A 26,649-nucleotide genomic window follows, 5' to 3' on the forward strand; every position below is an offset into this window, starting at 1 on the left:
CTGCCTACATCTCAAAACAAAGCCTTGAGACCCGAGGCCTTGATGCCCTAATAGATTTACATCAGTAAAACCTTGGCAGGAAAGAATCCATTCAAGAGTCACAAATGTGAAACACAATGTGTTTATAGCGACGTAAAACTTGTTTTCAGTTGCCACATTGCTTCAGTCATATGTAGTGATTAGTACTCAGTCACAACCCACCAGATTGGTCACATATTCAGTATATCCCTCACATCCTCTTCAGCCCTTAAACAGGAAGCCAGAGTCAGAGTAACTTCCTGCTTTGTCATAAAAATGTAGCTTTTTTAACTGGATTCAGAGGAAGTTTTTTTCTGCTGAGTCAGTGGATTTGTAGAGACGTAAAGTGTAAAAAGCTGTAATTGCTTGTAACTGGAGACTTTTCATTGCTGTGTTGTTAATCTATCATGATTTCATCTCACTAGAGAGAAGACAGGAATGTTTTATTACAACAGCAGTGCTAGGAAGAATTTCATTTGCAGTTCAATGAAACCTGATCTATCTCAGCCTTACATAGTAGAAGGAGGGGTGAAAGAGGGGCGTAGGAAAAAGAAAGAGATCATACAAAAACAGTCAAAAGGAAAGGAGTGTTTTTTCATGGTCAGGCCTGTTGTCTGTGTTTAGAGATTCCAGGATTCTGAAACAAGAAAAAGTTGTCTAACATCTTGGCAAGAGCTGGTATTTCCACTTTAATTGAAGCCATAAAATTAATCAGCAACAATTTTACTGAAACAATTCAGTTTTAATCGTTCTCAAGCAAAAATACCAAACATACTTTTCTTCCACTTTCTCAAATGTAAGAATTTGCTGCTTTTCTTTGTAAAAGTATGTGTGAATAGAGAATAGAGATTTAAGGAGTGTTCTGGACAACACAAGCACAATGAAAATAGCTGTGGCCGTTTTCACTATTTTATATGTTTTTATAGAACCATGCATTAACTAAAATAATAATTAATAGATTAACCAGCATTGAATATAATTGCTGGCTGCAAATTTACACTATGGTGAGTGAGCCACTTTGATTGTTTTTGGTGTCATCTTCCTTCAGTTTTTTTGTTTACATGAATACTTCCAGGCTTGTTTCAAAATCACTCCCTATTTACTATCCACATTTTATTTGGTCTCAATTCTGAGTATGTAAATATGTAAATATCTCCACTGTGCAGTGCCATCATAAAATTCACATTGAAACAAAAGGTTCCACAATGCAATGCTTTACATTTTATAGATGAGGGAAATACGTGAACACAAAATGATGATGATTAATTACCCTGCACATCCAACATGTTAATTTACTGCTTGGCTTACTGTGGTTTGAACAATAGCGTGTATACTTAAAAAGCAGTAGTGAATGGTTGAACAGGAGGGTAAATTCAGCCATACCCACAGAATAGATATTTTAACGTTTGCCATACACACAATAGCTTCATTTAAAGTTGTGTTAATTATATGTCAATGTCTTATCATTGCTTTAGTTTTGTCTCGCCTTTTCCTTCCCCCTGCAGACATTTGTAAACGATGTCCGCATCCAGGAGCAAATGTACATCACTCTGAAATTGGAGGACAAGCTGAGGTTTGGATATGATATCCTTTCACTTTTCTGCCTTTTTTATGCCAAACATTGACCAAATTCTATATATATTTTTTTTTATTAGAATTATTTAAATTCTTCATAAGATGCCATTTACCTACTGTGTTCTATATTAAAAACAGTAGAATTTATTTATTTTTAATAAATTGTTTAATTGTTTAATGCAATTACTATTATTATACAGTTATATATATATATATTTATTATTATTATGCTAACGTGGCCAGTATTTCCTTAACATTTCTGTTTTACATACCAACCTGTTCACGGTGGTGAAAGCAGAGCTCACTGTGCCTGAGGAAGCTCTGAAGGTAAGGCCCATTGTGCCTCACACAATGTTTTAAGTTCAAAGTTACAGATTCATGCAAGGTTTATGCACCAGTCTGCAAAGTTTATGTTATAATGTCTGAGAAGAACTATGTGAAATCATGCAGGAGAGAATCCAGTAACTTGAGTTTGTAGCAAAACCCTTTTTAGTGTGTGCATGTTGTTCTGTCTTTCACTGCACATGATAATTCATACTGTGAAACTAGGACTAAAGTGCCTTTTCTTCTTTACAAGACAGTTTAAAACATTTCAGAATACCCCTGCATTGTTTTGCATTTTCAGACTATTTATCCAGTCATATATTTCATTATTGAATATTTCTTAAAATGTGTTTTGTCTTGTTCTCATAAACCCAATATTGTCTATTGTCTCATTTTGTGAGCAAAGTGTATCATTACACCCCTATTTCAAGTATCAACATTTACCAATATGCACAGTCATGATATGCTATTATGCTATTTTTCATTTCTTCATTTACCTCTAGCATGAAAAGTTCACCAGTGGCCTCCAGCTCAGCAAGAAGCCATCCAATGGCGAAACCACTATTGCCACAACCACAAGCAAATCTCCCTCAAAAACCCCAACAAAAACACTGAAGTCTCCAAGTGGCAGCACCCCAAGGCCAGGGGAAAACAGAACAGCAGATGGGATAACTTCCTCCAAAGAGCCGCCAACTAAACCTGTGGACTCTCATAAAGCAGAGGAGAGGATAGGAGGTGAGAGAAAGACGAAAGGAAAAATTAGGCATAATGACAAATATGAACCTGCTCTTTATTTTTTTATCTTTAATTAATGAGTCCACTTATTTAACTACATTATACTCTATATACACTAAACAATACTCTAAAGTCAAATGTTGTGCTAATGCCAGAAATGACAGTAGTAGTAGGAGATATTACATATTGTTCATTTACATTAACCTATATAAAAGTGTATTTCGAACAATGTACTAATACCTATAAGTACTGATAAGTACTGAAATGTCACAGTATGCATTTATGGTTACTTTGTACAACCCAAGTGCTCCTCTGCATGCATATAGTGAAGCTTGTCAGCACACAAAATTACAGATGTACTTGTAAACTGTCCGTAGTATTCTGTGGATTTTCCTCTAACACAACTTTTTGCACAGAATCTTGTGCATTAAAGTGTGATGGGGTTTTATCTCAGGCCAGTAGGGGGTGGACATGACATGAAGGACAGGGTTTTAACCGGCACCATACTGGCAGCCACTCTGCTATATCATAAATGTGATTTGGATCTGAGGTTGTGTCTAATAACTGACATCACTCACCAGGCTAGTGTGCTAGCAGGGGTCCTGGTTAATCTCCAGATGTTAAAACAAGGTCACATGGGGTTTGTGTTATTGCACAGATTAAGCAGTAACAGGGTCAGAGTGTTGGCATAATGCAAACCCATATGCCAGAACTACTGTTCTTACAGTAAGATTCACACGCACGCATCTACAGTACATTTGCACATTTGGACCAAAAGCAAGGAAATGTACAAGTGGTGTTGTATGTAGACCCATCTGCCTTGCACCCCTTTAATTACACCCCCTCTGTGGTTCTGAGGATGCAGTCCTGCAGTGTTACTACTGTAAATGCATGCCTCACCCAGATATTATACCCTATAGTAAACCTACATTCAGTAGATTTTATATAGATGGCCTCTGCTTGCTGTGCACAATTTTGCACAGAGTGTCTGTAATTATCTGGTTATAATGTGATTAAATTTACATATGTCAGGATAAAGGGTTTTTAAAGTGAAGAAGGTAACGGAAGAGGATGAAGCAGAGAGAAGTGAACACAAAGATGTGGCTTCCTCTGGGATGGTGGACTAAGACACTGTGACGCTTCTTAAAATCCAGCTGGAGACTTTTGTTGCATTTCATCCCACACACTACATGTTTCCTGTCACCTTTTTATTGTGCTGTCCAAAAAAAGGAAGTTACCACAGGATACATATTTTCTATTAGCTTTCATTCTGACGGTTACACAAACGGAAAGTCCCTGTATTCACCATCATCAATTTAAGATTAATTTGTTTAAGAAAGAGAGCATAATAGAGTGTATACAAGTGTGTGCCCAGCCTTCTGGCTAAAATAGGTCAGTGGCACAAGACCTGACTAGAGGGGAATTAATGCACAAACACACACATACACAAAGCTTAGCTGGATTCACTTTGTGGCTACATCACACAATAAAGGGTTAATGTTGACAGCACGAGTATGTAAAGCACATACAATAATAAACATCTCAAATATGAGAAGTAGCAGTTAAACTACAATCAAATCTTCACTTTCTGCAAGGCTTTGTTAACTGTCTGCATGTTTGCATTTGTCTCAGGGGATGTTACAGCACTTCCTCGTGGGACCCCTCTGTATGGACAGCCTTCTTGGTGGGGGGATGGGGATGCAGATGATGAGAACTCCTTTAAACAGGAAACCAAGTCATCCACAAAAAAACATGACAGCTCACTTTCAGGTAAGTAGTATTCAAATTTTAAACTCCTAACTACCATGACACAGTCATCTCCTCATTACATATATTTAATGCAGTTCAGAAAATTAGAGGCATTTTTAAGAGAATCTTTGGCTTATATCAGACTCTGTGATACAGAAGCCTTTAGGTTATTAGACATGCAGTGTGTGATGAATGAGTAGAAATACACCTTTAACATACCCAGTGTCTGTGCTGTAGTTTGTGTTGATGATTGTGGCATTTCTTGTTTATGTATTTTCAGCAAAAAGAAAAAAGGAAAAACTTTATGCAGTAGGTATATATTGCTTTGTACAATGGGGTGTTATATAATAACTTAGATGAAATGCAATATGAAGTGGAATCCTGCAGTGCAGATGATGTTATCCTAGTAGTGAAATAGTCTTAATGATCTCTAGCTCACTTTATTCACTCTGGTTGTTTTCAAGGGGCAATGACCTGCCAGATTTTGTGTTTGGATGTGTAACAGTGTATATTCAGGTCCATACAAAGGCTTTTTTCCAGGGTATGTGTGCCCATTTGCCTGCAATATGCTTGTGTATAGTGACTGTTGGACTTGGAGGATCCTGTTAACTGGTGGTGGATTGTCAGAGTAACAGGATTAGAGGCTACACCAATAGTAAAACAGCTCAGCTGTGAAAAATCAGTCTGTGCCAGGCTGGTTTAGTATGGACCAGTGTAGTCAAAATGAGTGGGGGGAGGTTAATCATACATAAACACTGAAGCAGACTGAAGAATCCTCAAATCTCTCGCCACATCTGGATGGATTGTCTGGCACTGTCTTTACAGCCTATAAAGGAGTACTTTGTGTATCTGGTGTTTTAACAATAGCTTAACAATATCTTATACCATGCAGATTTACAGTGGATTTTGGTTCAGAATGTTCCTGCTAGAGTGAGATTGGAAAAGAGTCATTGTGCTTAAATTTTAGAATAAATCTGTGCAAGTGAGGTTATTGGAAATTCTGAAAGCTCTCCAAAAAATCAAGGGAATGGGTATAGCTACTTCAGTCATGGAAGCAGGTGAGTGGAAGGCATTTTAGCCTCTTTGAGCACTGAAGCTGAGACTGAAAGCTGAGTGGATGTTGTGATATTGTTTGTTTTTTGAAGCAGCATACCCCTGTATATGTTGCACAGTGCATCAGATATATGAGTGAAGGGGAAGTGAAACAGAATTTACAGCAGGAAGCGATTCTATTTGTGTGTGTGTGTGTGTGTGTGTGTGTGTGTGTGTGTGTGTGTGTGTGTGTGTGTGTGTGTGTGTGTGTGTGTGTGTGCTTTTGTTGCATGTGTGTGTGTGTGTGTGTCAGTTAAGTTTAATGCGTGGCCTTTTCTTCTTCCGAGTGAATAGGCTGTCTCCTACCCCCCTTCTTGTGTATTGTCACTCAAGCTGATTGGGTTACGCCATTGCACTAGCTCCCCCATTCCTCCCAACTCACACACTCATATGCACAAAGCTGGAACAGACAACTCTCTCACTCTACACTGCTGAGATTGTTAGCTAACCATTCTGTAATTGTCCAGTAAGTATTGCTTCAATTCCATATTCTTTGGCTGAATCAGCTTTGTGTTAGTGTGACATCCACATACCTTTCAGTCTCTTTATTGCCTCATCATTTAAGAACTATACATACAGATATATTTACTTCTAATTTTTATTTGTAATAAATAGATTGATTTTAAGTTTGGCAAGTCTACTTTGGTAAGTCACGTTTGTATAGTGTATTTTGTATTTTAATGCCCATATATTTCTGGGTCTTATTAATGTTTTCATTAATGTAGTCTTTATATGTAATATACTCTTAATCTATAAAACCTAAGCTTCTTATGCTTATCATAAGCTAAAACTAAAATGTATGTAGTACATTCAGCATTACTTTGATCCTCATCGCCTTTACACAATTGACAGTAACATCATTTATGAAACTCTTCAGAGAAATGAACATGTGCTTCCCAGATAAACTATGTGACTTACAGTATGGTGACATCAATGGAAGCTCTGACACTATTCACACTTATTCACACTTATTACATATGTGAGATACAGGAAGTTTAGTTGGTTAAAAATACTTCTAAGGAAGGAGCAGGGGCAATAAAATATGGTTTGTAATGTGTTTTACATGGCCATTTTAGAACTTTGTTGGTATGGATGGTAAAAAATGTGAGCGGTACACTGTTTTAGAAAAGTCTTTTTTCAATTAAGTTGTTCCATTTGAAGCATCATTCAACATATTTGTTCTCAATACCTTGTATTTGCCTTCCTTTCCAAATTATGTTGTACATGTTTCCAAACTTGCAAAGCAGCTTATGCTGGCAAGTTCAAAGCTGATAATAGTACATTTGAGCCTGAAATCCTGATTTGTCTCATACATCCTTAAGCAGCACAGTTATATTTTGAAAAGATATTACTCAAGACAAAATCACTCAATATTTTTCAGTGATTATATTCTCCAGAATCAGTTTCTTGTCTCCTTTTGTTGATTGCCAAATGTTGCTACATTTGCTCCCCAACATGAAGCACATGGCCCTTCTAATTTGTGAAAGTATAGTTTATCATGTTCACATCCCACAGAGGCTGTGTTTGTTCATTTGAAGAGATGAGAAAATAAGTGCGCCGTATAATGTGTGCACCAAAACAGGTGGTTGAACTGTACCCACGTCTTGTCCTGATTTACTTACATTTGTGTTTTCCTGTGTCTAGACAGAGGCATAAACTGTGTAATTCTGTCTTCATGGTGTTTACAGATATGTTTTATTTTTTATTTTAAAAAAGGGCTTAATACTTTCCCATAAGTAGACAGTAATTCTGATAAATGATGTGACACATTTGTGAAAGAGCAGGGCGTGGCTAATATGGGGCCTAGTTTGACCACTTACTTTCACCTATTGATAAAGAAACTTGAGATTCATCTTTTATCTTGACTTTGCAGTATTTAAATATTTTATGTTATTAAAATAACAAATGTATGTGTATGTGTGGGATCTTGATAGAAGCGGTCACTGAGGATGAACTGAACTAAATATTCTTATGACTTTTTTATATGGAAATTATACTGATATACTAGTTATATAGATATACCTTGGAACTCATGTTTTTTAAAAAGCATTTACACACTTCAAACTTCTTCTTCTTCTTCAAAAATCTTTTTTACATGTTTTTTTTTATCAAACTTAGACGGCAAAGAATCTCGTCGAGGGGAGAAAGCTAAAGAGGACGGCCTTCATACGTCAAATGCCCATGATTCCAGTTACTTTGAGATTCCTACCAAGGAGGGTCATATGACCAATAACGGCATCCATGAGATTCCCACCAAGGACACAGAGGGCAATAACAGTCATACCACTACAGGTGAAGTATACATGTCATTGTTTTATATTTCACAATATATACTAAAACACTTCCACCACCTCCCCTGAGTTCCATCTGGTTGGTCTTTGTGAGAAATGTTTTATAAAGATATATAAAGATATGTTAATCAACAGAAGTCATCAGCTGATTTGATATACTATATATTTAATTACTTCAAAAAATCATATCTGTATGTCATGTTTTTTTAAAGTGCTTCACCTAGCAGCCTTTTACTTAGCAGCACTCACTGACACTGGCTGACAGAGTAAAAGAACTGCAACGTCTGCTCCACAGCTCAAGGTCACGCCTCTTTCACCATTGAGTTTGACAACACCTCTCCGGGGAAAGTCACCATTAAAGATCATGTGTCAAAGTTTGCATCAGAACATCACAGATCTCGCTCCAAGAAGAGCGGAGCAGGTAGTGGGGCCACGGGGGGGCGAGACCTGAGCACACTTCAAGCAGCTATGATGGCATCTGAGAGCAAGGTGGCTGATTGGCTGGCCCATAATGACCCCACCCTGGTGCGCAGTGAGTCAACAGAGGATGACAGCAAAAGCATCAAGAGTGATGTGCCAGTCCATCTCAAAAGACTGAAAGGTAGAGGTTGTTTACTGTTAGCGTTTGTCTGTCTGCAGGTTGTATACACGTGCTTGATGTATTCTGTGTCTTTACTGGGTATTTTCCCTGTTTGGCGCAGGGATTGTTGATAATGGTGACAAAGTCAGGGGATTAACAGACAGAAACATTTAGTCCCCCCAGTGGTAATGACAAGGCTTAGCATGAGTCTCTACTGAATTTCACGTTTTTGATATTTACAGAAATATTATCCAGTGATGATTACATATTCTACATCTATACTACTTCATGGTAGTTACTGCCTTAGATGTGGCTTTTGGTGTCAGTTCTTTGGTCAGTGTGGACATTGAAATCTTATTTGTGTACCGCTGTGGGTTTGTTGCTACTCTGTATCTTTTAGCTAAGGTTTGAGATTGGTGACTGTAAATTGCATGCTTCTCTGTGTTTCTTTGTTCCTTGTAACTACAAGCTAGCAACTGCTGAGGTGGCTGCCAGAGATATTTGTGAGAATGGGCTGGACAAACCAGGCAAGGCTGTGTGTGGTTTTGTGCTGCCAGTAAAGAGTTAAGTTTGAAGATAAACTATGGTAGACTGCATGCTGGTCATGAGTTAATTAAATGGAGGCCAATTTATGATGTTATGACATGTATTGGGGAGGGACCAACAGCAGGAGCAGATGAAAATGTAGATCTGTGTGGAGAGTGGGAGGCATGGCACCTAATTCATTAGATGGAGTTAGTACTACAGTACATGCATGTCAACCAGCTGATAGAATGGCTCACCTAATGGATAATTATGTTTCTAACTGTATGACTGACAGAGACTGCAGCCTTTATCACTGTAGCTATGGCTGACTGATGCTTGAAGGATGGTTAGAGGGCAGGGGAACAAAGCTGGAAAATTGTGTATTCATGCTGGCTGTGTGGACAGGTGAGGTGTGAAAAAGCATATCCAGTGGGAAGAACCCCACTATAACGCTGAGAGCAGCATTTGCAGCAATAACGGCAAAGGTGAACAAAGAAAAGCAAGAGGAAGGGGAGAGAGAGAGAGGGTGGCTTGTTGCCTGGACTGCAGTGAAAGCAGAAAGGGAGGCGGTGAAGGAGGAGAGAGCAGTTTTTGGTAGATAGTTGTTATAGTAACAGTGATGTAAATGATGGCAGGGAGAGAGAGACTACAGAAATACATTTACAAATAGGGAGCTAGTAGTGAACAGCTATTTCTGCTTGTGTGAAAGCTGTAAGAGCATGTGTGAGACATGCATGTCAGTGCTGACTGAGTGCGTGTGTGAAGCATGTGCTACTCACATGCAAATTTGTTTCGCTGAAATCCATCGAGTCTGTGTTTGCTGCATCTGTGTGTTTGAGACATGCTTAGCACTGATCTGCAGACAACCAGTGCAGCATGTGTAAGAAGAGGCGTGTGAGATGTTCTCTGGGTGTGTCATAGAGGTACCAGGCAGTGAGAGGCAGAGGTTTAAGAAGGAAATTGAGAGGAGGCAACTGATGCAAAGCTTTTCATTTGTAAGCATCCAGGTGAGTCTTTTTGTTCTTGCAGGAAAAAGTAATGTAGTAACCTTTAATAATCTTTATACTATATGTTATGTGTTGTAATTGTTGTAATTCGAACTGTCATGTTTGTATTATTGGAACATCTGACATATCCGTGCATTATCTGAGCATCAGATGTGTGATCTGAAATGCTATTGCAAGGTTATTTTTTGTTGTTATTTTTTTATAAAGAATACTTCATGTGGATTTGATGTTCACTCACAATAGTAGTAAAGTCATAAGATATATATATATATATATATGGGGATTGAACTACATAATTTTGTATCAGATGCTCACACACCGTCCAATGCTGTGAATGTTTGTTTTTCTGTTTGTGCGGCTGTGTATGCATATAAAGTAAGCGCAGCCTTGTTTCGGGTGCATGGTGGTGTGTGCATGCATGCCGGCAGCGGTGGAGGCAGGCAGCAGCTCCACTGTGAGTCATGGCGGGGCAAGCAGGGCAGAGTACTGGACTCTCACAGACATCTCTGTTTTCCTCTGACCCTGCCAACGGCTCCTTTGTCTGGGGCACACAGCATGAAAGACCTGCCTTTCTCCATTTGATTATCTACTGATCTGCTCAAGCTGCTGCACTGTACAGCTGCCTTTCTTTCTTGTTCCCTGTAATTTTGTCTTTTTCATTTTTTGTATGCATAAAATGTATGCCTTATTTAATTTTAAATTGTGATGAAAGACAGAGAAGATGAAGGAATATCAGCATGGTGGAATGTGACAAGTGAGCTGTAGACGCAGACAAATGCCCTAGGCAACTTAGCCATAGTGACAGGGCTATTCCAGCAGCTTAATATTATGCTTCATAAAAATGGCTGAACTTGGAGAGGCAGAGAGAGAGAAAGAGACAAAATTAACTTCACACTTAGTCTCTAGTATTGTTAAAGCTTCAAAATTGGTTAGACTCTTTTGTCTTTTTTGTTACTAATTTTACGTATACAAAGAGAGATTGGCCACTATGACAGTGATGTGGCTTTTCCTCAGACTTGACATTGTCCCCCAGCTAGCTGTTAGCTTGTTAACTGTGTCAGTGTCAGCTCTAGTGGTCCAGTAGTTTATACTGTGTCCTAAGCAAGAATCTAGTTAAGCAAGCCCTCTATCTGCTTGACTGTTTCCCTCATTTTAATCCAGTTTATCTATTTTTTGTCCACTGTCCTGTTTTCCTACATCCCACAACCTCCTTCCCTGCACAGCCTTCCCTTTCTCTTTTTACTCCCCTTCTCCTCCAACCCTGAAGCCCTTTCTCCCCCTTCACACACTCACACTGCATGTTCTCCTCATCCCCTCCCCCTTGCTGCTGTCTTCCTCTGGCAGTGAAGTAGGCAGGGCCAGCAACAGTGTGGGTGGCATGTCTGGAATAGTGTGGCACACTGTCTGCCATTGAACTACACTAAAGGGAGATGCTGATGTGACTCAGACTGATCAAAATGTAGAAAAAGCAGTAATGTGATTGGTAAGCCAGGGTGTTTGTGGTCTGTTTTGACAGAGGAATGATTAGATTCAGGCAACAGCTCAAAGTTTATATTTGACTGTAATGCTGAGCAGACATTTGTTTCTTCTTGCTGTATCTACAATAGATGTGCTTTTAGGATGATGGGGTTCTGCACTGTGGTTTGTATGGGACTTTAAATGGGACTATTATTATTGATTGCAAACACTCACACACATTGTACGACTGCACACTGTATGCTGTTTATTTTTGTATGCACAACAGCTGATGTCTGTTGCTATGTTACTGTTTTGTTCACATATTATGATATGGATTTTAAAATGTTGACTGATGTAGCTGTATGTATAGGTAGAGTATCAATAATAGTGTAAACTTAGCTCACTCAGTCGTCAGTACTACTGTAAATATAACTCAGTTAAACAAGTATTAATTTTATTGCAGTACATTTTGAGAGTAATATTTTCCATTGGAACACAAGAAAGCCATGTTAGTAACTTATCTAATATTTTTCCTTTTTTTCCTCATAGGCAGCAAGCATGAGGATGGCACCCAGAGTGACTCTGAGAATGGCCTGGGACTACGTTTCTCCAACCGCCGTAATGCCCTTGAAGAGCGTCTAAAAGCAGCACAGAGCCACTGTGGGAGCAGGAGGAGGAGCAGGAGTTGGAAACATAACAGTTAGTGGGACCAGAACTACTGGTACCCGCACTGCCTTCATGATCGAGTTCTATGACGAGGAAAACCCTCGCAAGCGCCGGTCATATTCATTTTCCCAGACTGCACCTCTACTGGGGGGAGGCACTGGTGGGGAGGGACTGTGTCCTCAGCCACCATCGCATCCGAAAGTATTCAGCATTTCCACCTCTGCTACTACAGCATCAGATTCAGGTAAAAAAAAAAGTGTTATTTAATATCATTGGTTGTTAGTTGTATATGATACTCTTTATATGAACACCCTTTTCTACTAAATTCAATTTTAATTTGGATAGCATCAAATTCAAAGTGCCTTATATGGCAGATTAAAAATAAAATCAAGTATTTATATTACACACACAAACACACTGTGTGTTTTTCTGAGTAAATTTCTACTTCTGCTTTGTATTATTTCCACAAGGTAAGGTTCCAGCTCCAATACCAGCTACAGTGACTGTAGGTGCCCCTACAGCTGCCCGTGTGCTTCTCAAGCAGAGGTCTGAGGATCAAAGTATTGGTCGAAGCTCAATCAGTACTGGGCTGGCGACAGGTAGCCCCACCAGCCCCAGTGAGGACGCATCAGCTGTGGGAAGAGTTCCGGGGACAGCTGGAAAAGAGGCAGACGATGACCACAGTGACAAGGGGACCTACACCATTGAACTGGAGAACAAGAACCCAGAAGAAGAGGAGGCCAGGCGCATGATAGACAAGGTAGGACATTACCAACTACCTGCACCATGTAGGATGATTTCTTTCCTCTACCTTCGAACCATCACAAAACTTTGTCATGTCTGCAACATGTTGAGTCCATGTTACGACACATTTGGGGTTCTACCATAATTTTTCTTTTGCATTAGTCTCTGGATAATAGACTACAATTGTGAAGCAAAAAAATTAATGTGTGCTCCAAGGGGACATTTTAATTATGAATTTATGCCACACCAACCCCAGTTTATAGTTTATATATGCAATTTGTAATATCTACTCAGCACAATGCTGAAACAAATCAAGTTCCTTTCAGAGCTCATCACAACAGATATGAACGTGCAGTCCTCTCACAGTTTTTATTGCTGTGTTACTAACGTACTGCTGAAGATTTTAACTTAATTATCAAGTCTAATTAATGTAATCACATTGTGATTTATAGTTTATGTTGCATTATGGTTTAAAACAGAGTAATTAAAGTAAAGTAGATTTTAGCATGGTAATTTCTGACTGATTTCTTATTTACTTTAATATTGCTATGATGTGGTAAAACACAGTGGTCTTAAAAGCAGCTGTAGTTACAGATAGTTACTGTAACAACAAGGTGTTTTGTTTTTTCTGATGACAAAATAGTACAATTTCCTTTTCTCATACACAGAGAAGTGCTTTGAAAATAAAAACCGTTTTATTACAGTAGTTTGCAAGTTCAGGTGGAGGTTTGCTGGAGAACCATTGTTTTGTTTTTCACTCATACGTCTTAAATTTCACATCACTCTGACTGAAGCAAAATGACAATAACATCATTAACAACTACTCTACAGTAAACTCTACACAGAAGAATTTGACCTCACACAAACACACCAGAGCCAGGTCTCGTTATTACCTGCCTGGTTGGCACTTTTAGCATGTCCTTTGTCTTGTCGCTAAAACAAAGTTACCATCTCTCTGTTACCTTGGTTGACCACCACTCCATAATCTCTGTCCCACTGGTAAACCTAATGCTTCTCTAATAGCCTGGAGAGAGTTGTCCATAAAGAACTGCCGTGTTTTATTAAAAGATGCTCTAGGAAAGCAGAAAAACCATCATTAGTTTCTTACTGCCGCTGTCCTGTGGCACTGTGCTCTTTAATGGTTACACAAAACATGTCTGAAAGGGGTAAAGGAGTATACTGAGAGAGGTAGGTGGTTAAATGTTAGTTTCAGGATGAGCTTTATTGGCTTAGGCAAAAATAGGAGAAAACCACCACTTCTTTAAGTAAATAAAGTAGGAACTTTCCTTTAAATACAGTCGGTACAACACAAGCAAAGAGTGCTAAATCATTCTTGAGGCAGAGGTTCACAAGGCTTTTTAATTGCTACCAGATTCAGAAGTTGGGACTGGAAGTACTTTATTTTTAGGAATTTAAATTGTTGCCAATAAAAGTTATTACACAGGCATAATTTAAACTTTACTAAATGACATCTTACAGTGGCACATATTCCTTTAAATGTTGTATACATGTGTTTTCTTAAGAGGAGCAGTGATATAATTAGTGGGGTGTATTTCTAGTCAGTGTTAGTCTGAGTGCATTACATTCCAAACTGGAAGTGTTGTTATGGTAATTCCTGTAATTAGCTGACACACTAATTGGCACACTGCTCCCAGTCTGTCCACTCTCTTCTCTCTCTCCTTTTTGTTTTGTTTTGTGTGTGTGTGTGTCTGCGTCTGTGTGTGTGTGTGTGTGTGTGTGTGTGAAATTTGTGATTTGCTGCCATGGTAATCAACTATCAAGTGCAGATCAGTGCTTGAATACAGCAGCATCTTCTTCTGCCTGTTCAGTTCACTTTTGTTGATCAAGAGGACTAGAATATTACTATGTATATATCACGAGGGAATTTCATTTTGACTACAAAGAGTGCTACATATCAGTGCTAATTATGTTTAGAATGCAGACAGAATAAAGACTCTTTAGGCAGTGTAACTATGCATACAGTACATATATTATGCGAAAGCATATGTATGCATTATAATTCAGCAAAATGACATGTTTTTTCTAACCCTGTCACCTTTTTTTTTTTTTTATTCTATTTAAACATTTGTAGGTGTTTGGTGTGCAGCAGAACCAGGACTCCTCTGGTCTGTCAGACCTAAAAGAAGACGTAAAAGGAAAGGAGACAGGAGAAACAGGGAAAGAGGTAGAAAACTTGCTTTAATGAAGTATTAGTTTCTGTTTCTACTTCTTTGTTTTAAGAGTTTTTGTTTTATGCTCCTGTGGTTATCTTTACTTTCTCTAATATGTTCACCTCTATGCCAAAAATGGGGACACATTTTAAGTAAAACCTATTGTAAAATATGACCTGTGACTCCAGTGTTTCATTGTGCCTCTCAGTCAGTGTAGCAAGTGCAGTGAGTGGCTTAGATGTAGACTAAGATCATGGCTATATTTCATAATGTGAGTCTCAGTTGCTCCCACGACTTAACCACTCAACTCCCCTAGGCAGGGGGATAGGCTAGCTACTCAGAGATTGACCTAGATCATACTGAGCTGTGGAGTGACATGCTCTGCCCTCCAGGTAATTTTCATAAGGAGTAGGGGAGTGTATGACCATTAATAGCCTTTCTATCAAAGCTTTATGCCATTTATATAGTTCGTTTTGTATGAAAATGATATGCTTTTCTTAAACCCTGTGGTAGGATGACAGCAGCATTTTCCCCTATTATTTGAAATTGAATTGAAATGTCACATATATTCTATGAATAGAATATATATGGCTATGTTAGCTTCAATTCAAACATTTGATTGGTAAATTTCATTAATTTCACTGGTCTATTGTCTTTCATAATTAATTAAATTTCACATGTGCAAATAAATGCCAATCTGTCCCCTGGTGTGCTCTTTGTGTCAACACTATTTGACTTTCTGAATCTCTTCTTTCTTGTCACCCCATCCCCCTTTTGTGTGCCCTCAGGCTCTTCCTGGTGACTCGAGCTGGGTCTCCCAGTGGGCCTCTTTAGCTGCCAATCACACAAGGACAGATCCAGAGGGATCAGGAGCAGAGACAGCCACATTCATTCACAAAGAGAGAGGTACATTGTCACTTGACCTTTAGAGATTGAATGGGTCATAATGAAATGTTCAGACTAATTAAATTCTAAGCTAGAAAATATTTTCCCTTATATGAACACAACACACAACTCGTCAGTCAGTAGAATGTGCTATTAAATCAAGTCATGTAAGTTTATCTTTTGTTCTTCAGGAACCGATGCCTTTGAGTCTGGCGCATCCCTCAGCAGAGGTGAATCATCCTCCAGTCTGACTGACCGTAAGCGCAGGACTCTCCCCCAGCTTCCTGTGGATGACCCTCGGGCTAAAATCAGCACCAAAGCTTTGAGATCTGAGATTGGAGAGAAACAGGATACTGAACTCCAGGAAAAAGAGAACAAGGGAGACGGGGAGTACCCATCTCCCATGGAAGATAGTGAAATGACTAGTAAGCGGAAACAAAGCTCCACCTCCTCTCCATCCAAGACTCCATCCAAAACCTCTGGCAACTCTGAGCGGCGTAAGAGGTCAGAGGAGAGGAAAGGAATGGGAGGATCAGGAGAAGGAGAGAAGTCTGGGAAGCCTCTAGTCCGACAGGGCAGCTTCACTATCGAGAAGCCCAGCGCTAATGTCCCTGCAGAACTTATTCCTCGCATCAACAGAGGCAGCAATGGGCGTGAACGCAGTGATTCTGTGGGCAGCATGGATACTGCTACTCTCCTGAAGGACACTGAAGCCGTCATGGCATTCCTGGAAGCCAAATTAAGAGATGAAAACAAACTAGACCAGAAAGGTAGTAAAATTGGTACCACCACTCAGTGTTCAGGTTCTGGCTTTCCCCTTCAGACCAACTCCATCTCTCCCGAATCAGATGTGGACACAGCCAGCACAGCTAGTCATGCAGCTGGAGAAGCAGAGAGAAAAGCAGCAGCTGGTGGCATGCAGAAAAGGCGTTCCCTCAGCAGCATGCATCGGGAGAAGAGCAACATGAGCACAGCTTCCAAAACCAGCGTCACTAATTCAAGTGCTCGTGAACGCTTAGAGAGAAAGACTAAAACAAGAACCGTGGAGACAGCAAACCGGACTGATGCACGTCGCTCTGTTCAGCCATCCTCTGCCTCCTCCAGAGCACGCCAGCCTTCTCTGGATCTCACTGATGATGACCACACTTCTTCTTTCCCCATCTCTGATATCCTCTCTTCAGACCAGGAGACCTACTCTGGACCTTTGGGGCACTCAGCACATGGACGCTCAGATGATGTCCTCCATTCCAAACTGGATAGCAGATCTGCTAAGACCTCCACCGGTGGTTCATCCAAAACCAGCCGCACTCTGCAGGCAGCCACAGCATCCTCCCTGAACAAGCAGGCCTCCCTGCCACAACCACGACCCACAAGAGCCTCCCTTCTCCGCCGGGCCCGACTTGGGGATACATCTGACACAGATCTAGCTGATGCAGACAGGGTGTCTGTGGCTTCTGAGGTGTCCACCACCAGCTCCACCTCTAAGCCACCATCTGGTCGGAAGGGGATGTCAAGGTTGGACTTTGCTGGCTCAACCACGTAGGAATCGCCTGGGTTCCATATCAGCACGAAGTGACTCAGAGTGTACAGTGACCCGGAGCTCCACCTCTTCACACCGCTTGTCAGCTGAGACAGCTCTGCGTCTGGGGTTGCGCTCATCAACGCCCACAGAAAATAGGCTAACACCCAGGATGAGGGCCAACAGTGTATCTAAACTGAATGAGACCAAGACTAAGACAACATCTGGATACTGTTCACCCACAGGTGAGAACAACAACTGCATGTCTGGTTTAAGATTTGTTCAGATTTCTTTGTTTATTGTAGAAAGAAAGAGAAGAGGAGAAGTACATATTTAAGTCTTGGTTTTCTACTTGTGGTGTTTTTTTGTTTTTTTTTTAATGTGTAAGGATCAGGTCTAAAAGTCCATACAACACTGCATACCTCATTCTGTGTCAGTGTGTTAACGCTTGTCTGTTAACATTTCCACTGTGTTGTGATGATTTTATCATCCAGAGAGCTCACTGCCTGAACCTGGGGGTGGTGAAGCAGAGGAAGAGCTGATGGGTACTGTACCAAAACTGTAGAGCCTTTACTGTGTGTTTGTGTCAGATCTGGGTCACAGTAATAGAAACCACCACCAACCTCATGAAAAGAAAAGTTTTTTTGTTATTTTTGTTAGCATGATTTGTTACATTTCTGGATTTCATATGGTTAAAAGGTGATGCATAGTTTTAGAAATAAATAGAAAAGCTCTTTTATTAAAGAATTTTGCAAATAAATTAGTTTTTATTATTTTTCTTTTTATAATATATACATTTTGTTATAACATAAATATCAGTGAGTAAAGCTGAAGTACGATGACCCAGCTCTAGCATATGTTGCAGTGTTAACTCTGTGCTTCTTACCTTTAATTCGTCATGTAATCCTGTGATGAAGACATAAATGCTCTACTCACACTCGTGTTTAAAAACCTGGTACTTAACTGCACAACCTTGATGAGTTGTTTTACTCTTGAGAGACTGGTAGAGCACAGTGTTGTCTCATCATGCTGCAGCCACATTAATGCTGTTGTATATCCATTTCAAAGCACCTTAAAATGTCCTGGCTCTTTAAAGGCTTTGTGTAACCTATTAGATGCTTTCGTTGGCTACCTGGTGCAGGAAGCTTTTAGAGGAGTTTTGGTTTAGTTTCTGCTGTTTTTTATTTAATGTTATGCTTTTTTTCAGTGTGGTTTTATAATTGCCAAAACATTTCTGCAGCTTCCGTTAACAATAATTTAGCAAAGTGGTTTATAATGAAATATAATACTTTCAACATCATCCTTCTTATGCATCATCCCCCATTTTTCTTTTTAGTGTTAACCAAAGCACATAATGTTATTGGTCTTTAACTCAAGTTGTTTGTAAAACTATAGCTACCTTCAAGTCCTCATTCTCGTTAGTAGTTTTTTTGCTCATTTGATTTTAGTCACATCAAAGCATGATTGGCTGGGGGCTGCCTCCGCAACAAAACCTCTCATGTTCAGAAGCTAATTTATTAACAGCTCATTTATTAATTTCATGAATAATAAATGTTGTACTCACATAAATCAAAGTAGCATTGACTAAACATTGTATTCCCCTTCCATTACCATCACAGTGTCCAGCAGCAGCAGGTGGAGACGTCTGCCGCCAGAGTATGGCTCCACCTCGGAGGAAGAGTTTGGTTCCAACCGGAATTCTCCAAAGCATGGAGGACGCACAAATGTTCGGCCTCATCACCTAGTCCCACACCGCAGCTCAAGGCTCGGCTCCACCGCCAGCCCAGGCACTGCCATGGTGACAGGTCCAGGTGGAGTGGGGATGAAACATCGCATGAAAGAGCAAGAGGAGTACATCAGGGACTGGACGGCACACAGCGAGGAAATAGCCAGGTATTCATCTGCTCTGATCTGAGTACAACTAATTTCTTAACTGAGTTTAGGAATTTAATCTTCAATGTATGTAATTATGTTAAAGTGAGGTTGCAATGTAATGTCTGGTAACAGCTGTCCTAATGGCTTAACTTTTACTTTTATGTTTTTCTGATTACACGTTATAGTGCGTTTACTGTAGGCTGCATGTTTTCATGTAGATGTCTGCCTTGACTCTTAAAGAACCCTGTCTGCTGGTTAACAGGTTATTCCCCTGTGTGCGCAGGATCAGCCAGGACCTGGCTAAGGACTTGGCCATCTTGGCCCGTGAGATCCACGATGTGGCGGGCGAGATCGACTCAGTCAGCTCGTCCGGTACGGCCCCCAGCACCACCGTCAGCACTGCCGCCACCACCCCGGGATCAGCTATTGACACCCGGGAAGAGGTAGGCCCTGCACTTCCCATGCAGCCGGACATACAGGAGAGCATGAGAAAGGTGCCTGTTTTTCTTCTTCTATCATTGTCTTACTGTGTGTGCTGCCACTATGCCTTTGCCATCCCTCCTCTGTTGTTCATAAAAATGACTCATTCATTGTTTCTTAGGAGCTTTCATCAACTTATCCCATTCTTATTTTAACCATGAGAGGATTTACTAATTTCAGTACTGTAGGATTAAAATCGGACTTTTTCTGGTTTGAAAATTAGAGCTTTAGAGCTCCTTAGATTTGACAGAACTAATACCATAATTTCTTGTTGAATTCTGTTTAATAAAGTTAGAATGTAATTTATTTACATTTTTTATTTCTCTCTTCTTTTCTCTTTTGCATCTCTCCCCCGCCCAGTTGGTTGATCGAGTCTTTGATGAGAGCCTCAACTTCAGGAAGATCCCACCTGTGATTTCGACCAACAAAGCACCAGAAATCAATGGCAAGCCTGTGGAGCTTCGTCCTCGTGCTCCTGACAGTCTGGAGCCTCGTGCTTTGAGAAGACGCACCTGGAACCGAGAAGATGTGAGAGCGTGATTTCAAAAATATACGACCATGGCCTATCACAAAAATATTTGCAGTTCCTTTCTGGTTGTCATAAGTCACATCTAATTACTTTTCCTCCGTGTATGTAGGCGGTGTTGGACAGCCTGCTGCTCAATTCAGTTTCTCAGCTTTCCACTAAGATCAGACACTCTGTTGATAAAACAGCAGGAAAAATCAGGTTATTTTACTTTAATAAATTTTCATGTATATGTATATTTGAATCATATATATCTGTCAGAGTAACAGTAAGCTGCAGTGAATAAGTACATGTCCTGTCCCATGTTATTTTTCAGGATTTTGTTTAAGGATAAAGACAGGAACTGGGATGAAATTGAGAATAAATTGCGAGCAGAGAGTGACATACCACTCCTGAAAACCTCTAACAAGGTACAAAAACTCATTTGTCTTAATAGTTGATGACAGGACAAATGCAGTGATATCAGAAGCTAACAGTTTTCTAATAGTTTCTTTTTTTCCTAACCTGCAGGAGATTTCCTCTATTCTGCTAGAACTGAAGAGAGTTGAGAAGCAGCTTCAAGGTAAAGTAGAAAACACGTTTTACCTAACAACAGATAAGTTGTGTGAATTAGAAATCTGGACACCTTGAGAAGCTGTTGTATAAAACTTGATGTTTACAATGCAGAATTTGTTATATGCGCACTGCAAGAGCTGCCAAAATAGTGACAACAAGTAACATTAGGACTGAGTCCATATTACTAAATATGTGTCAGAGATTGATTTGAAGGACACTGATATGTGGAAAAAAGCTTTACAGTAGCTGGGGAGGTGTTCTTCACTGTACTTTAAGAGTATATTGTATGAAAACTATCCTTTTTTTAAAGCCCTGAACACAACATTTTTGTACACTCCTTGTTATTATCACTAAAAAGTACATTTCTTTTTGCATAATTATGCTCACTGCACACAGAAGTAAATAAAGAAATATCTGTATTATGTTTAAGTTGAAGTCTACTGCAGGTTCAATAGACTACATCGATAATTTAGGCTACAGCCTATGCTAGAAAAGAGAATGTACTTGTGATTACTGCAGCAAAAATGTACTTATATATTATTTATGTGTATTATATGTAAATTAATATGTATTGATTACCAGTTGAATGTACAGCAACGAAGCCCAAGAAATGAAGAGCAGCTGAGAAGAATCAGTAAAGGAAGACATACATAATATAAAAAATAAAAGAATGAAATCACCCCAAAGTAGGGTTGTTAAACATTGTGGCTTCATAAAGAATTTTTTTGTCTTTGGTTTTGACTTGAAACAAATTCAATTAAATGAAGAGAATCACTGCCTTGCTCTATAATCTATTTCTGCTTAACACTAAACAAGCAAAAATTAAAGTAAAACGATTAAAAATCCAAATTTCTTTCAACAGTAAACGCAAACTTCAACACAACTTTTATCTTTTTGTTTCGTTCCTCAGTGATCAATGTAATGGTAGATCCAGATGGGACTCTGGATGCCCTGGCCAGTCTCGGACTGACCAGCCCCACCACCCCTATCAAGCCTCATACCGCCAAAACAAGTTCACCCTCTGCCACCAGCCCTGGGTCTTTACCCCCAGCCAAAGAACTGCTGCCGGAGATCCTTCCTGGGCCTGGAGGTTCAGCGACCTCCTCCAGGGTTCAGGCTTCCTCTACCAGCACAGAGGAGACTGTACGAGACCCCGGTGCAGGATTAACAGGAGTAGGAGGTCTGCCCTTCAACCGCATACGGCCAAGTGGAGAGGAGGCCATCGCACAGAAATAAGCCACGATTTTCCTTGCAATCAAGGTTATGTGAATAAACATGAGTCTGGCTTAGCCCACAGGTGGTTGGTGATGAGTTTCATAAAGAGGCAGATGTAGAGACATTTAAAGAATTTTCTGACAGAACAGTTGCCATTCTGCAGATTTTATTAGTCCCAGATTATGGGTTTAATAAAAACATAACTTAGGAAAAGTTTTACCAGATATGGTTGGAAATTGTTTTGCGCTGACCTTTGGACTCCACAGGCTAAACCCTTACTGATGCATCATGGATGGAACAGAAACTGACCCATGAATGATTTGGACTATAAGATTTTCAACTTTAAAATATTCATGCTTACCGGACAACATGACTTCCTAATGGACTTAATGCTACCTGGCTGCTCTCTTGGTGGACAGATCTCTGTAGTCTCCTGTTTTCTTCTCTTGCCTTCTCCACGTGTCTGGACCCTACCTACGCTAAGGACATGCCTTAAAACACACCCTCAACAGTAGCAGTTTAACCCATTTTCGCATCAAATAATATACAAAACAACTCCGAAGACGTACAATATACAGTACTTTAAGACAAACCGAATGCATTGTAAAATAACACTTGCAAAGATTTTTTATTTAAACTATGACAAAACAATACACTGCAATAATTTATTAGAATATTTCAGCAGCCTTAAGTAACCACACTCGCAAATGACGCAGTCTTTATTCCCGCAACAGTTCACAAATTAAGTATAAATGCTGAAATTTTATATATTTGATTTCACAACTGTCCGTCCACTTAACTTTCTCTCATAATGACTGAGATGTGCAGTGCCTCCCCATCTCTGTGCTCACCGATCCTTCCTTCACCCTTTATGTGTTACTCCTTCCTTCCCTTCCAAATAGATGGAGGTGTTAAACAAAGTTTTTCGCTAAAGTAGCATGTACAGGACAGAATCTGTTTCCTGAAAGTTGGTGTCTGTGTCTCTTACTAATACTGAATGGTAGTTTTACACAAGTGTCAACAGTCTTTAGGAAACCAATGATAATTTTCAGTCACAATAATCACCTACCAAAGCTACCATGTTACTTGGTAATTGTCATTTTCAAACTGTAATTCATCTGTTTTGCAAAGCTGAAATGGAGCTCAGCTTCTTCTGTCTGCAGTTCCTCTTTTTCTCTGAATGTCAACAGAACAAAGATTCAAAAAGCATATTTATAGTGATGAAACAGTAGTTTAATCATCGCTGCCATAGCTTGTTTGGCCCGTGTGAATTAGTGCCCTTAGCCTAGTACATCAACTCAAGTGTCCTATGATTTCCAATTGGTTTTTTCTACTTTTTTCAGTCACATGCGATGTGACTAATTTTTAAACTAGCGATGATGAGCAAAAAGCAGATACTTTATATTTAGAAAGTAGTATTGTTGATAATATAGACTTTTAATGCTTTGAGTCGCTGACAATTAATTTCATTTTTGTCATCTGTCACTAACCTGAACAAGAAAAAGATGCTTGAATTGGTTTAAATTAATGTCATGCCAAAGAAGGCATTTTGTGGTTTCAAATACAGAAGGTGCTTAATTCTATTTAAACTGAGATTACACTAAGTTCCAGCTTACTAATACTGTAAAATTGCAGGCAGTCCACTTTACTTTATGGGGAATAACCATTTTCTGAATCTCTCTTCAGCTTGTAGTCTGTGTTCAAGGTTAAGATGACTCGAAGGCAGTGTATTAGTACTTATTAGATACTCTTGCAATAGTATATTTAGGTACAAGAATACATTTCATTTCTTTCTCTCTACACCTTACAATGTTTTTCATTGCCTCAAAGTGCCCATTTGACTATAGAAGGGCATTGATTACAAAAGAATATGTAGTTGTCTAAAACATTTCTCTTACTTTGCACATCAGATCGTGGTGTTTTTCATACAGGAGTGAAGAAGAAGTGAAGGCTGCATCAAATGTCATGCTTTGACAAAGAATGAGATCACTTTGAAGTGACTGCCTTGCTTCTCTGGAACTATCTGTTTGTACAAATGAAGCCTCCAATTGTGTTCATTGTTTTATTTCCCCCATTTTATATCAGAAAAAAAAAATGTAGGGAACTGTGAATGCTAGGTACATTTTTATTTTTTAAATTCCATGTGTCATCTGATCTGTGTCCTTTGTCCTTTTTTTTTTTTCATGTTATTTTTGTAAAAAAAACCAACAAAAATCTGCCATTTTATTTATTTTTGTTTAATATTTTGTGGCTGTTTCATGTATTTTATATTTGTTCAACTATCTGCATTGTTTCTTACTGTTAATAAAACAGAGCCATCCACTTGTCTCTGGCTTAATTTAACTGAGCACTGAACTTCCAAATCCAAGCAGGTAGACACAAGTTTACTTAGCAGAAAAGGATTTTGTATAAAGTACCTTGGTTTTATCTAGTGCTGCGTTCCTCTTTAAAACAAACCTGACTGACCTCCAATCCTTTCTATGGGATTTGGTCTTTAAAAATAAACTTTTGCATCAAGCAATGTCAGCACCTCTGACACAGGAACGACGATGTCAGTGGCATTTTGCACAAAGATCAAACTCACAACATCTATTCTATATGAAGTGCTGATTTTCTATCATTTTAATAAAAAGAGCTACATGTGTCTGCTCTCTAGGCCATTAATCATGTGTTAACTGAAAATGCAAATGACTCTGGTACCTATTTGTGTTTCCTAAACTCTAGTGAAAGCATTTACACATCCAGCTGTTAGAATCTTTTCACAAGGACACATATCCATCATGGGCAGCATACAGAATATTAATATTGTATTAACATATATAATAATAGAAATTGTTACAAGCATGTTGAAAAAGAGGACAGCAGCACTTAAAATGGTAAAAGTACTAACAATAAGACTTATATAACTTTAAAGAACTGCATTCTGTCACTGGCAGCTGTTTGGTAAAATCAAACATGACTCTCACTGTTGTTGTGAAATGTATTTTATTACCATTGATGAATTAACAGGTTTTGCTTGACTCTTATTTCACTCGACACAATGCTTAAGGTTGTCAGACAACAGACGTTGATACTTATGACAGGGTGTTCTGTGGCGATACAGTGATTAGCCGGGTGGCCACCCCATTGTGCGTCCACCGAGGACATGGACGTGGATGTGGTAAACAGACTGGCCTCCATCTGGTCCGTCGTTGACGACAATCCTGTATCCCTTAGACAGGCCTGCATCTTTAGCACACTTCTTTGCAACAATCAGCAAGTGGCCCAACAACTAAAACACAGAATTTATGAATGTGAAAATACATACAGGGGCAAGAAAAAGTATGTGAAGGTGAATGATAAAATAACACAAAAGAAATTCTGTTCGACTTAGATGAAGATCAAATCACATTTTATAACAAATTAATGCACTTCTTGTGACTGTACATGTATAAAAGTCAGTGTTCAGATACAGCGATGGTGTAAAAAGGCTCCATCTAGTGGCTTTCACTGACAGAGAGAGAAGTAATTGAAATTACTAGTAGAAAGTGATTTACAGTCTACTATAAATATAACACAATCAAATAATCAAGTAATACTTACTGCAGCATCGTTGTCCTCCGCTTGTGACAGCTGAACAATTGGCTTTTTTGGGACAACAAGGATGTGAGTGGGAGCTTGAGGAGAAATATCAGGAAAGGCTACACACTGAAATAGAAAAAACAAAACATTTTTATGATTGTTGAGGGGTGGTGTGTACATACACACCCATTTACATTCAGATATTAAAATAAAATGTCATGTAGACAGGTTATTTTTGGTGGGTTGTGACAGATCATTAGGTCATATTGTTTGATATTAATCCAAAAACTGGAAGACGCAGGAGTCTTTATTTCAACCTGATGTGTTAATCTTTGTCTGAGCATGACATGAATATTATACTTAAGTGTTAGATGCCTTCTGTGTGTGTGTGCTTTTTAAAAAAAAAAAAAAAGTTCTAATAGGTGTTATTACTGCAGTAGTTTGAATGACTGTGCACATCTAATGCATACAGCTATATGCTGGAGGAGCAGGCAGACCTGATCAAGTGGACCTTGTCACATTCTGGTAACTGTCCAACAGGCTGCAGAAGCCAAGTGGCAGCAAATGTAACACAGGCAAAATAAAAACCAAACTATAAACAGGTTCCTGTCAAGTTCTACCATTATGCTGCTGCTTATGTGCTGTAATTGCAATATGTGCAGGACCACTGCAGTACACAATGTTAGACTGACGTTACTATGTGATAATTCTACACATATGTCCAACTAAATATTAATAAAACTGCTGCACACTATGAGTTTCTGCAAAGCTAGATCGGAGCTAACATTAGCTTAAATGCACCAGCAAGACAAGCCTCCACTAGGACGTGACGTACTGCCACCAAATGTGTAAATAATCAAAAACGTTTTGTGCATACCAGATCATCCTCATAGATAAAGTTTACAGGAATCTCTTTGCGTACGATTTTTCCAAATATTGTGTCGCCGCCCGGCTGAGCAGCCTGCGCTTTCGCCGTTTCATCCGCCATGTTGGCGCAGACCAGCCGCCCAGCGGCGCCGCTTATGGTTCTGCGCAACGATGCTAGACGCTGATTGGCTACAAACACGCGTCATTGCAAGAACTTCACTGATTGGCTAC

At 39.4% G+C, this 26,649-nt stretch overlaps 2 protein-coding genes across 2 annotated transcripts in view; one reads left to right on the plus strand and one right to left on the minus strand.

The window, feature by feature from the left end:
- Positions 1-24,312, plus strand: part of cep170aa (centrosomal protein 170Aa) — a 37,014-nt gene extending 12,702 nt beyond the window's left edge. Inside the window, 21 exon segments of the mRNA XM_026355344.1 lie at positions 1,524-1,602; positions 1,862-1,920; positions 2,421-2,652; positions 4,285-4,422; positions 7,612-7,785; positions 8,080-8,385; positions 11,904-12,013; positions 12,015-12,264; positions 12,491-12,780; positions 14,857-14,949; positions 15,724-15,841; positions 16,012-17,342; positions 17,344-17,584; positions 17,834-17,884; positions 18,959-19,232; positions 19,498-19,708; positions 20,055-20,222; positions 20,333-20,421; positions 20,537-20,630; positions 20,731-20,782; positions 21,686-24,312. Coding sequence (XP_026211129.1) covers positions 1,524-1,602; positions 1,862-1,920; positions 2,421-2,652; positions 4,285-4,422; positions 7,612-7,785; positions 8,080-8,385; positions 11,904-12,013; positions 12,015-12,264; positions 12,491-12,780; positions 14,857-14,949; positions 15,724-15,841; positions 16,012-17,342; positions 17,344-17,584; positions 17,834-17,884; positions 18,959-19,232; positions 19,498-19,708; positions 20,055-20,222; positions 20,333-20,421; positions 20,537-20,630; positions 20,731-20,782; positions 21,686-22,011 — 4,686 coding nt within the window. The 3' untranslated portion in view covers positions 22,012-24,312.
- A 644-nt stretch (positions 24,313-24,956) lies between these two features.
- On the minus strand, positions 24,957-26,566 carry hint1 (histidine triad nucleotide binding protein 1). Its single transcript, XM_026355674.1, has 3 exons — positions 26,429-26,566; positions 25,573-25,677; positions 24,957-25,261 (listed from the first exon to the last, which is right to left on the minus strand). The coding sequence occupies exons 1-3, from the start codon at positions 26,537-26,539 to the stop codon at positions 25,097-25,099; spliced, it is 381 nt and encodes a 126-aa protein (XP_026211459.1). The 5' UTR covers positions 26,540-26,566; the 3' UTR covers positions 24,957-25,096.
- Between the last annotated feature and the right edge of the window lie 83 nt (positions 26,567-26,649).

Source organism: Anabas testudineus, chromosome 15 (genome assembly GCF_900324465.2).
Source record: "Anabas testudineus chromosome 15, fAnaTes1.2, whole genome shotgun sequence".
Lineage (NCBI taxonomy): Eukaryota > Metazoa > Chordata > Actinopteri > Anabantiformes > Anabantidae > Anabas > Anabas testudineus.

What these genes read in the sequence shown, in the direction of transcription:
- hint1 (XM_026355674.1), bottom strand. Translation starts at nt 26,539, where the DNA reads ATGGCGGATGAAACGGCGAAAGCGCAGGCTGCTCAGCCGGGCGGCGAC. An exon ending in TTATCTATGAGGATGATCTG is followed by an intron (nt 25,678 to 26,428) that starts GTATGCACAAAA and finishes TTTCTATTTCAG; the next exon opens with TGTGTAGCCTTTCCTGATAT. An exon ending in CGGAGGACAACGATGCTGCA is followed by an intron (nt 25,262 to 25,572) that starts GTAAGTATTACT and finishes TCTGTGTTTTAG; the next exon opens with TTGTTGGGCCACTTGCTGAT.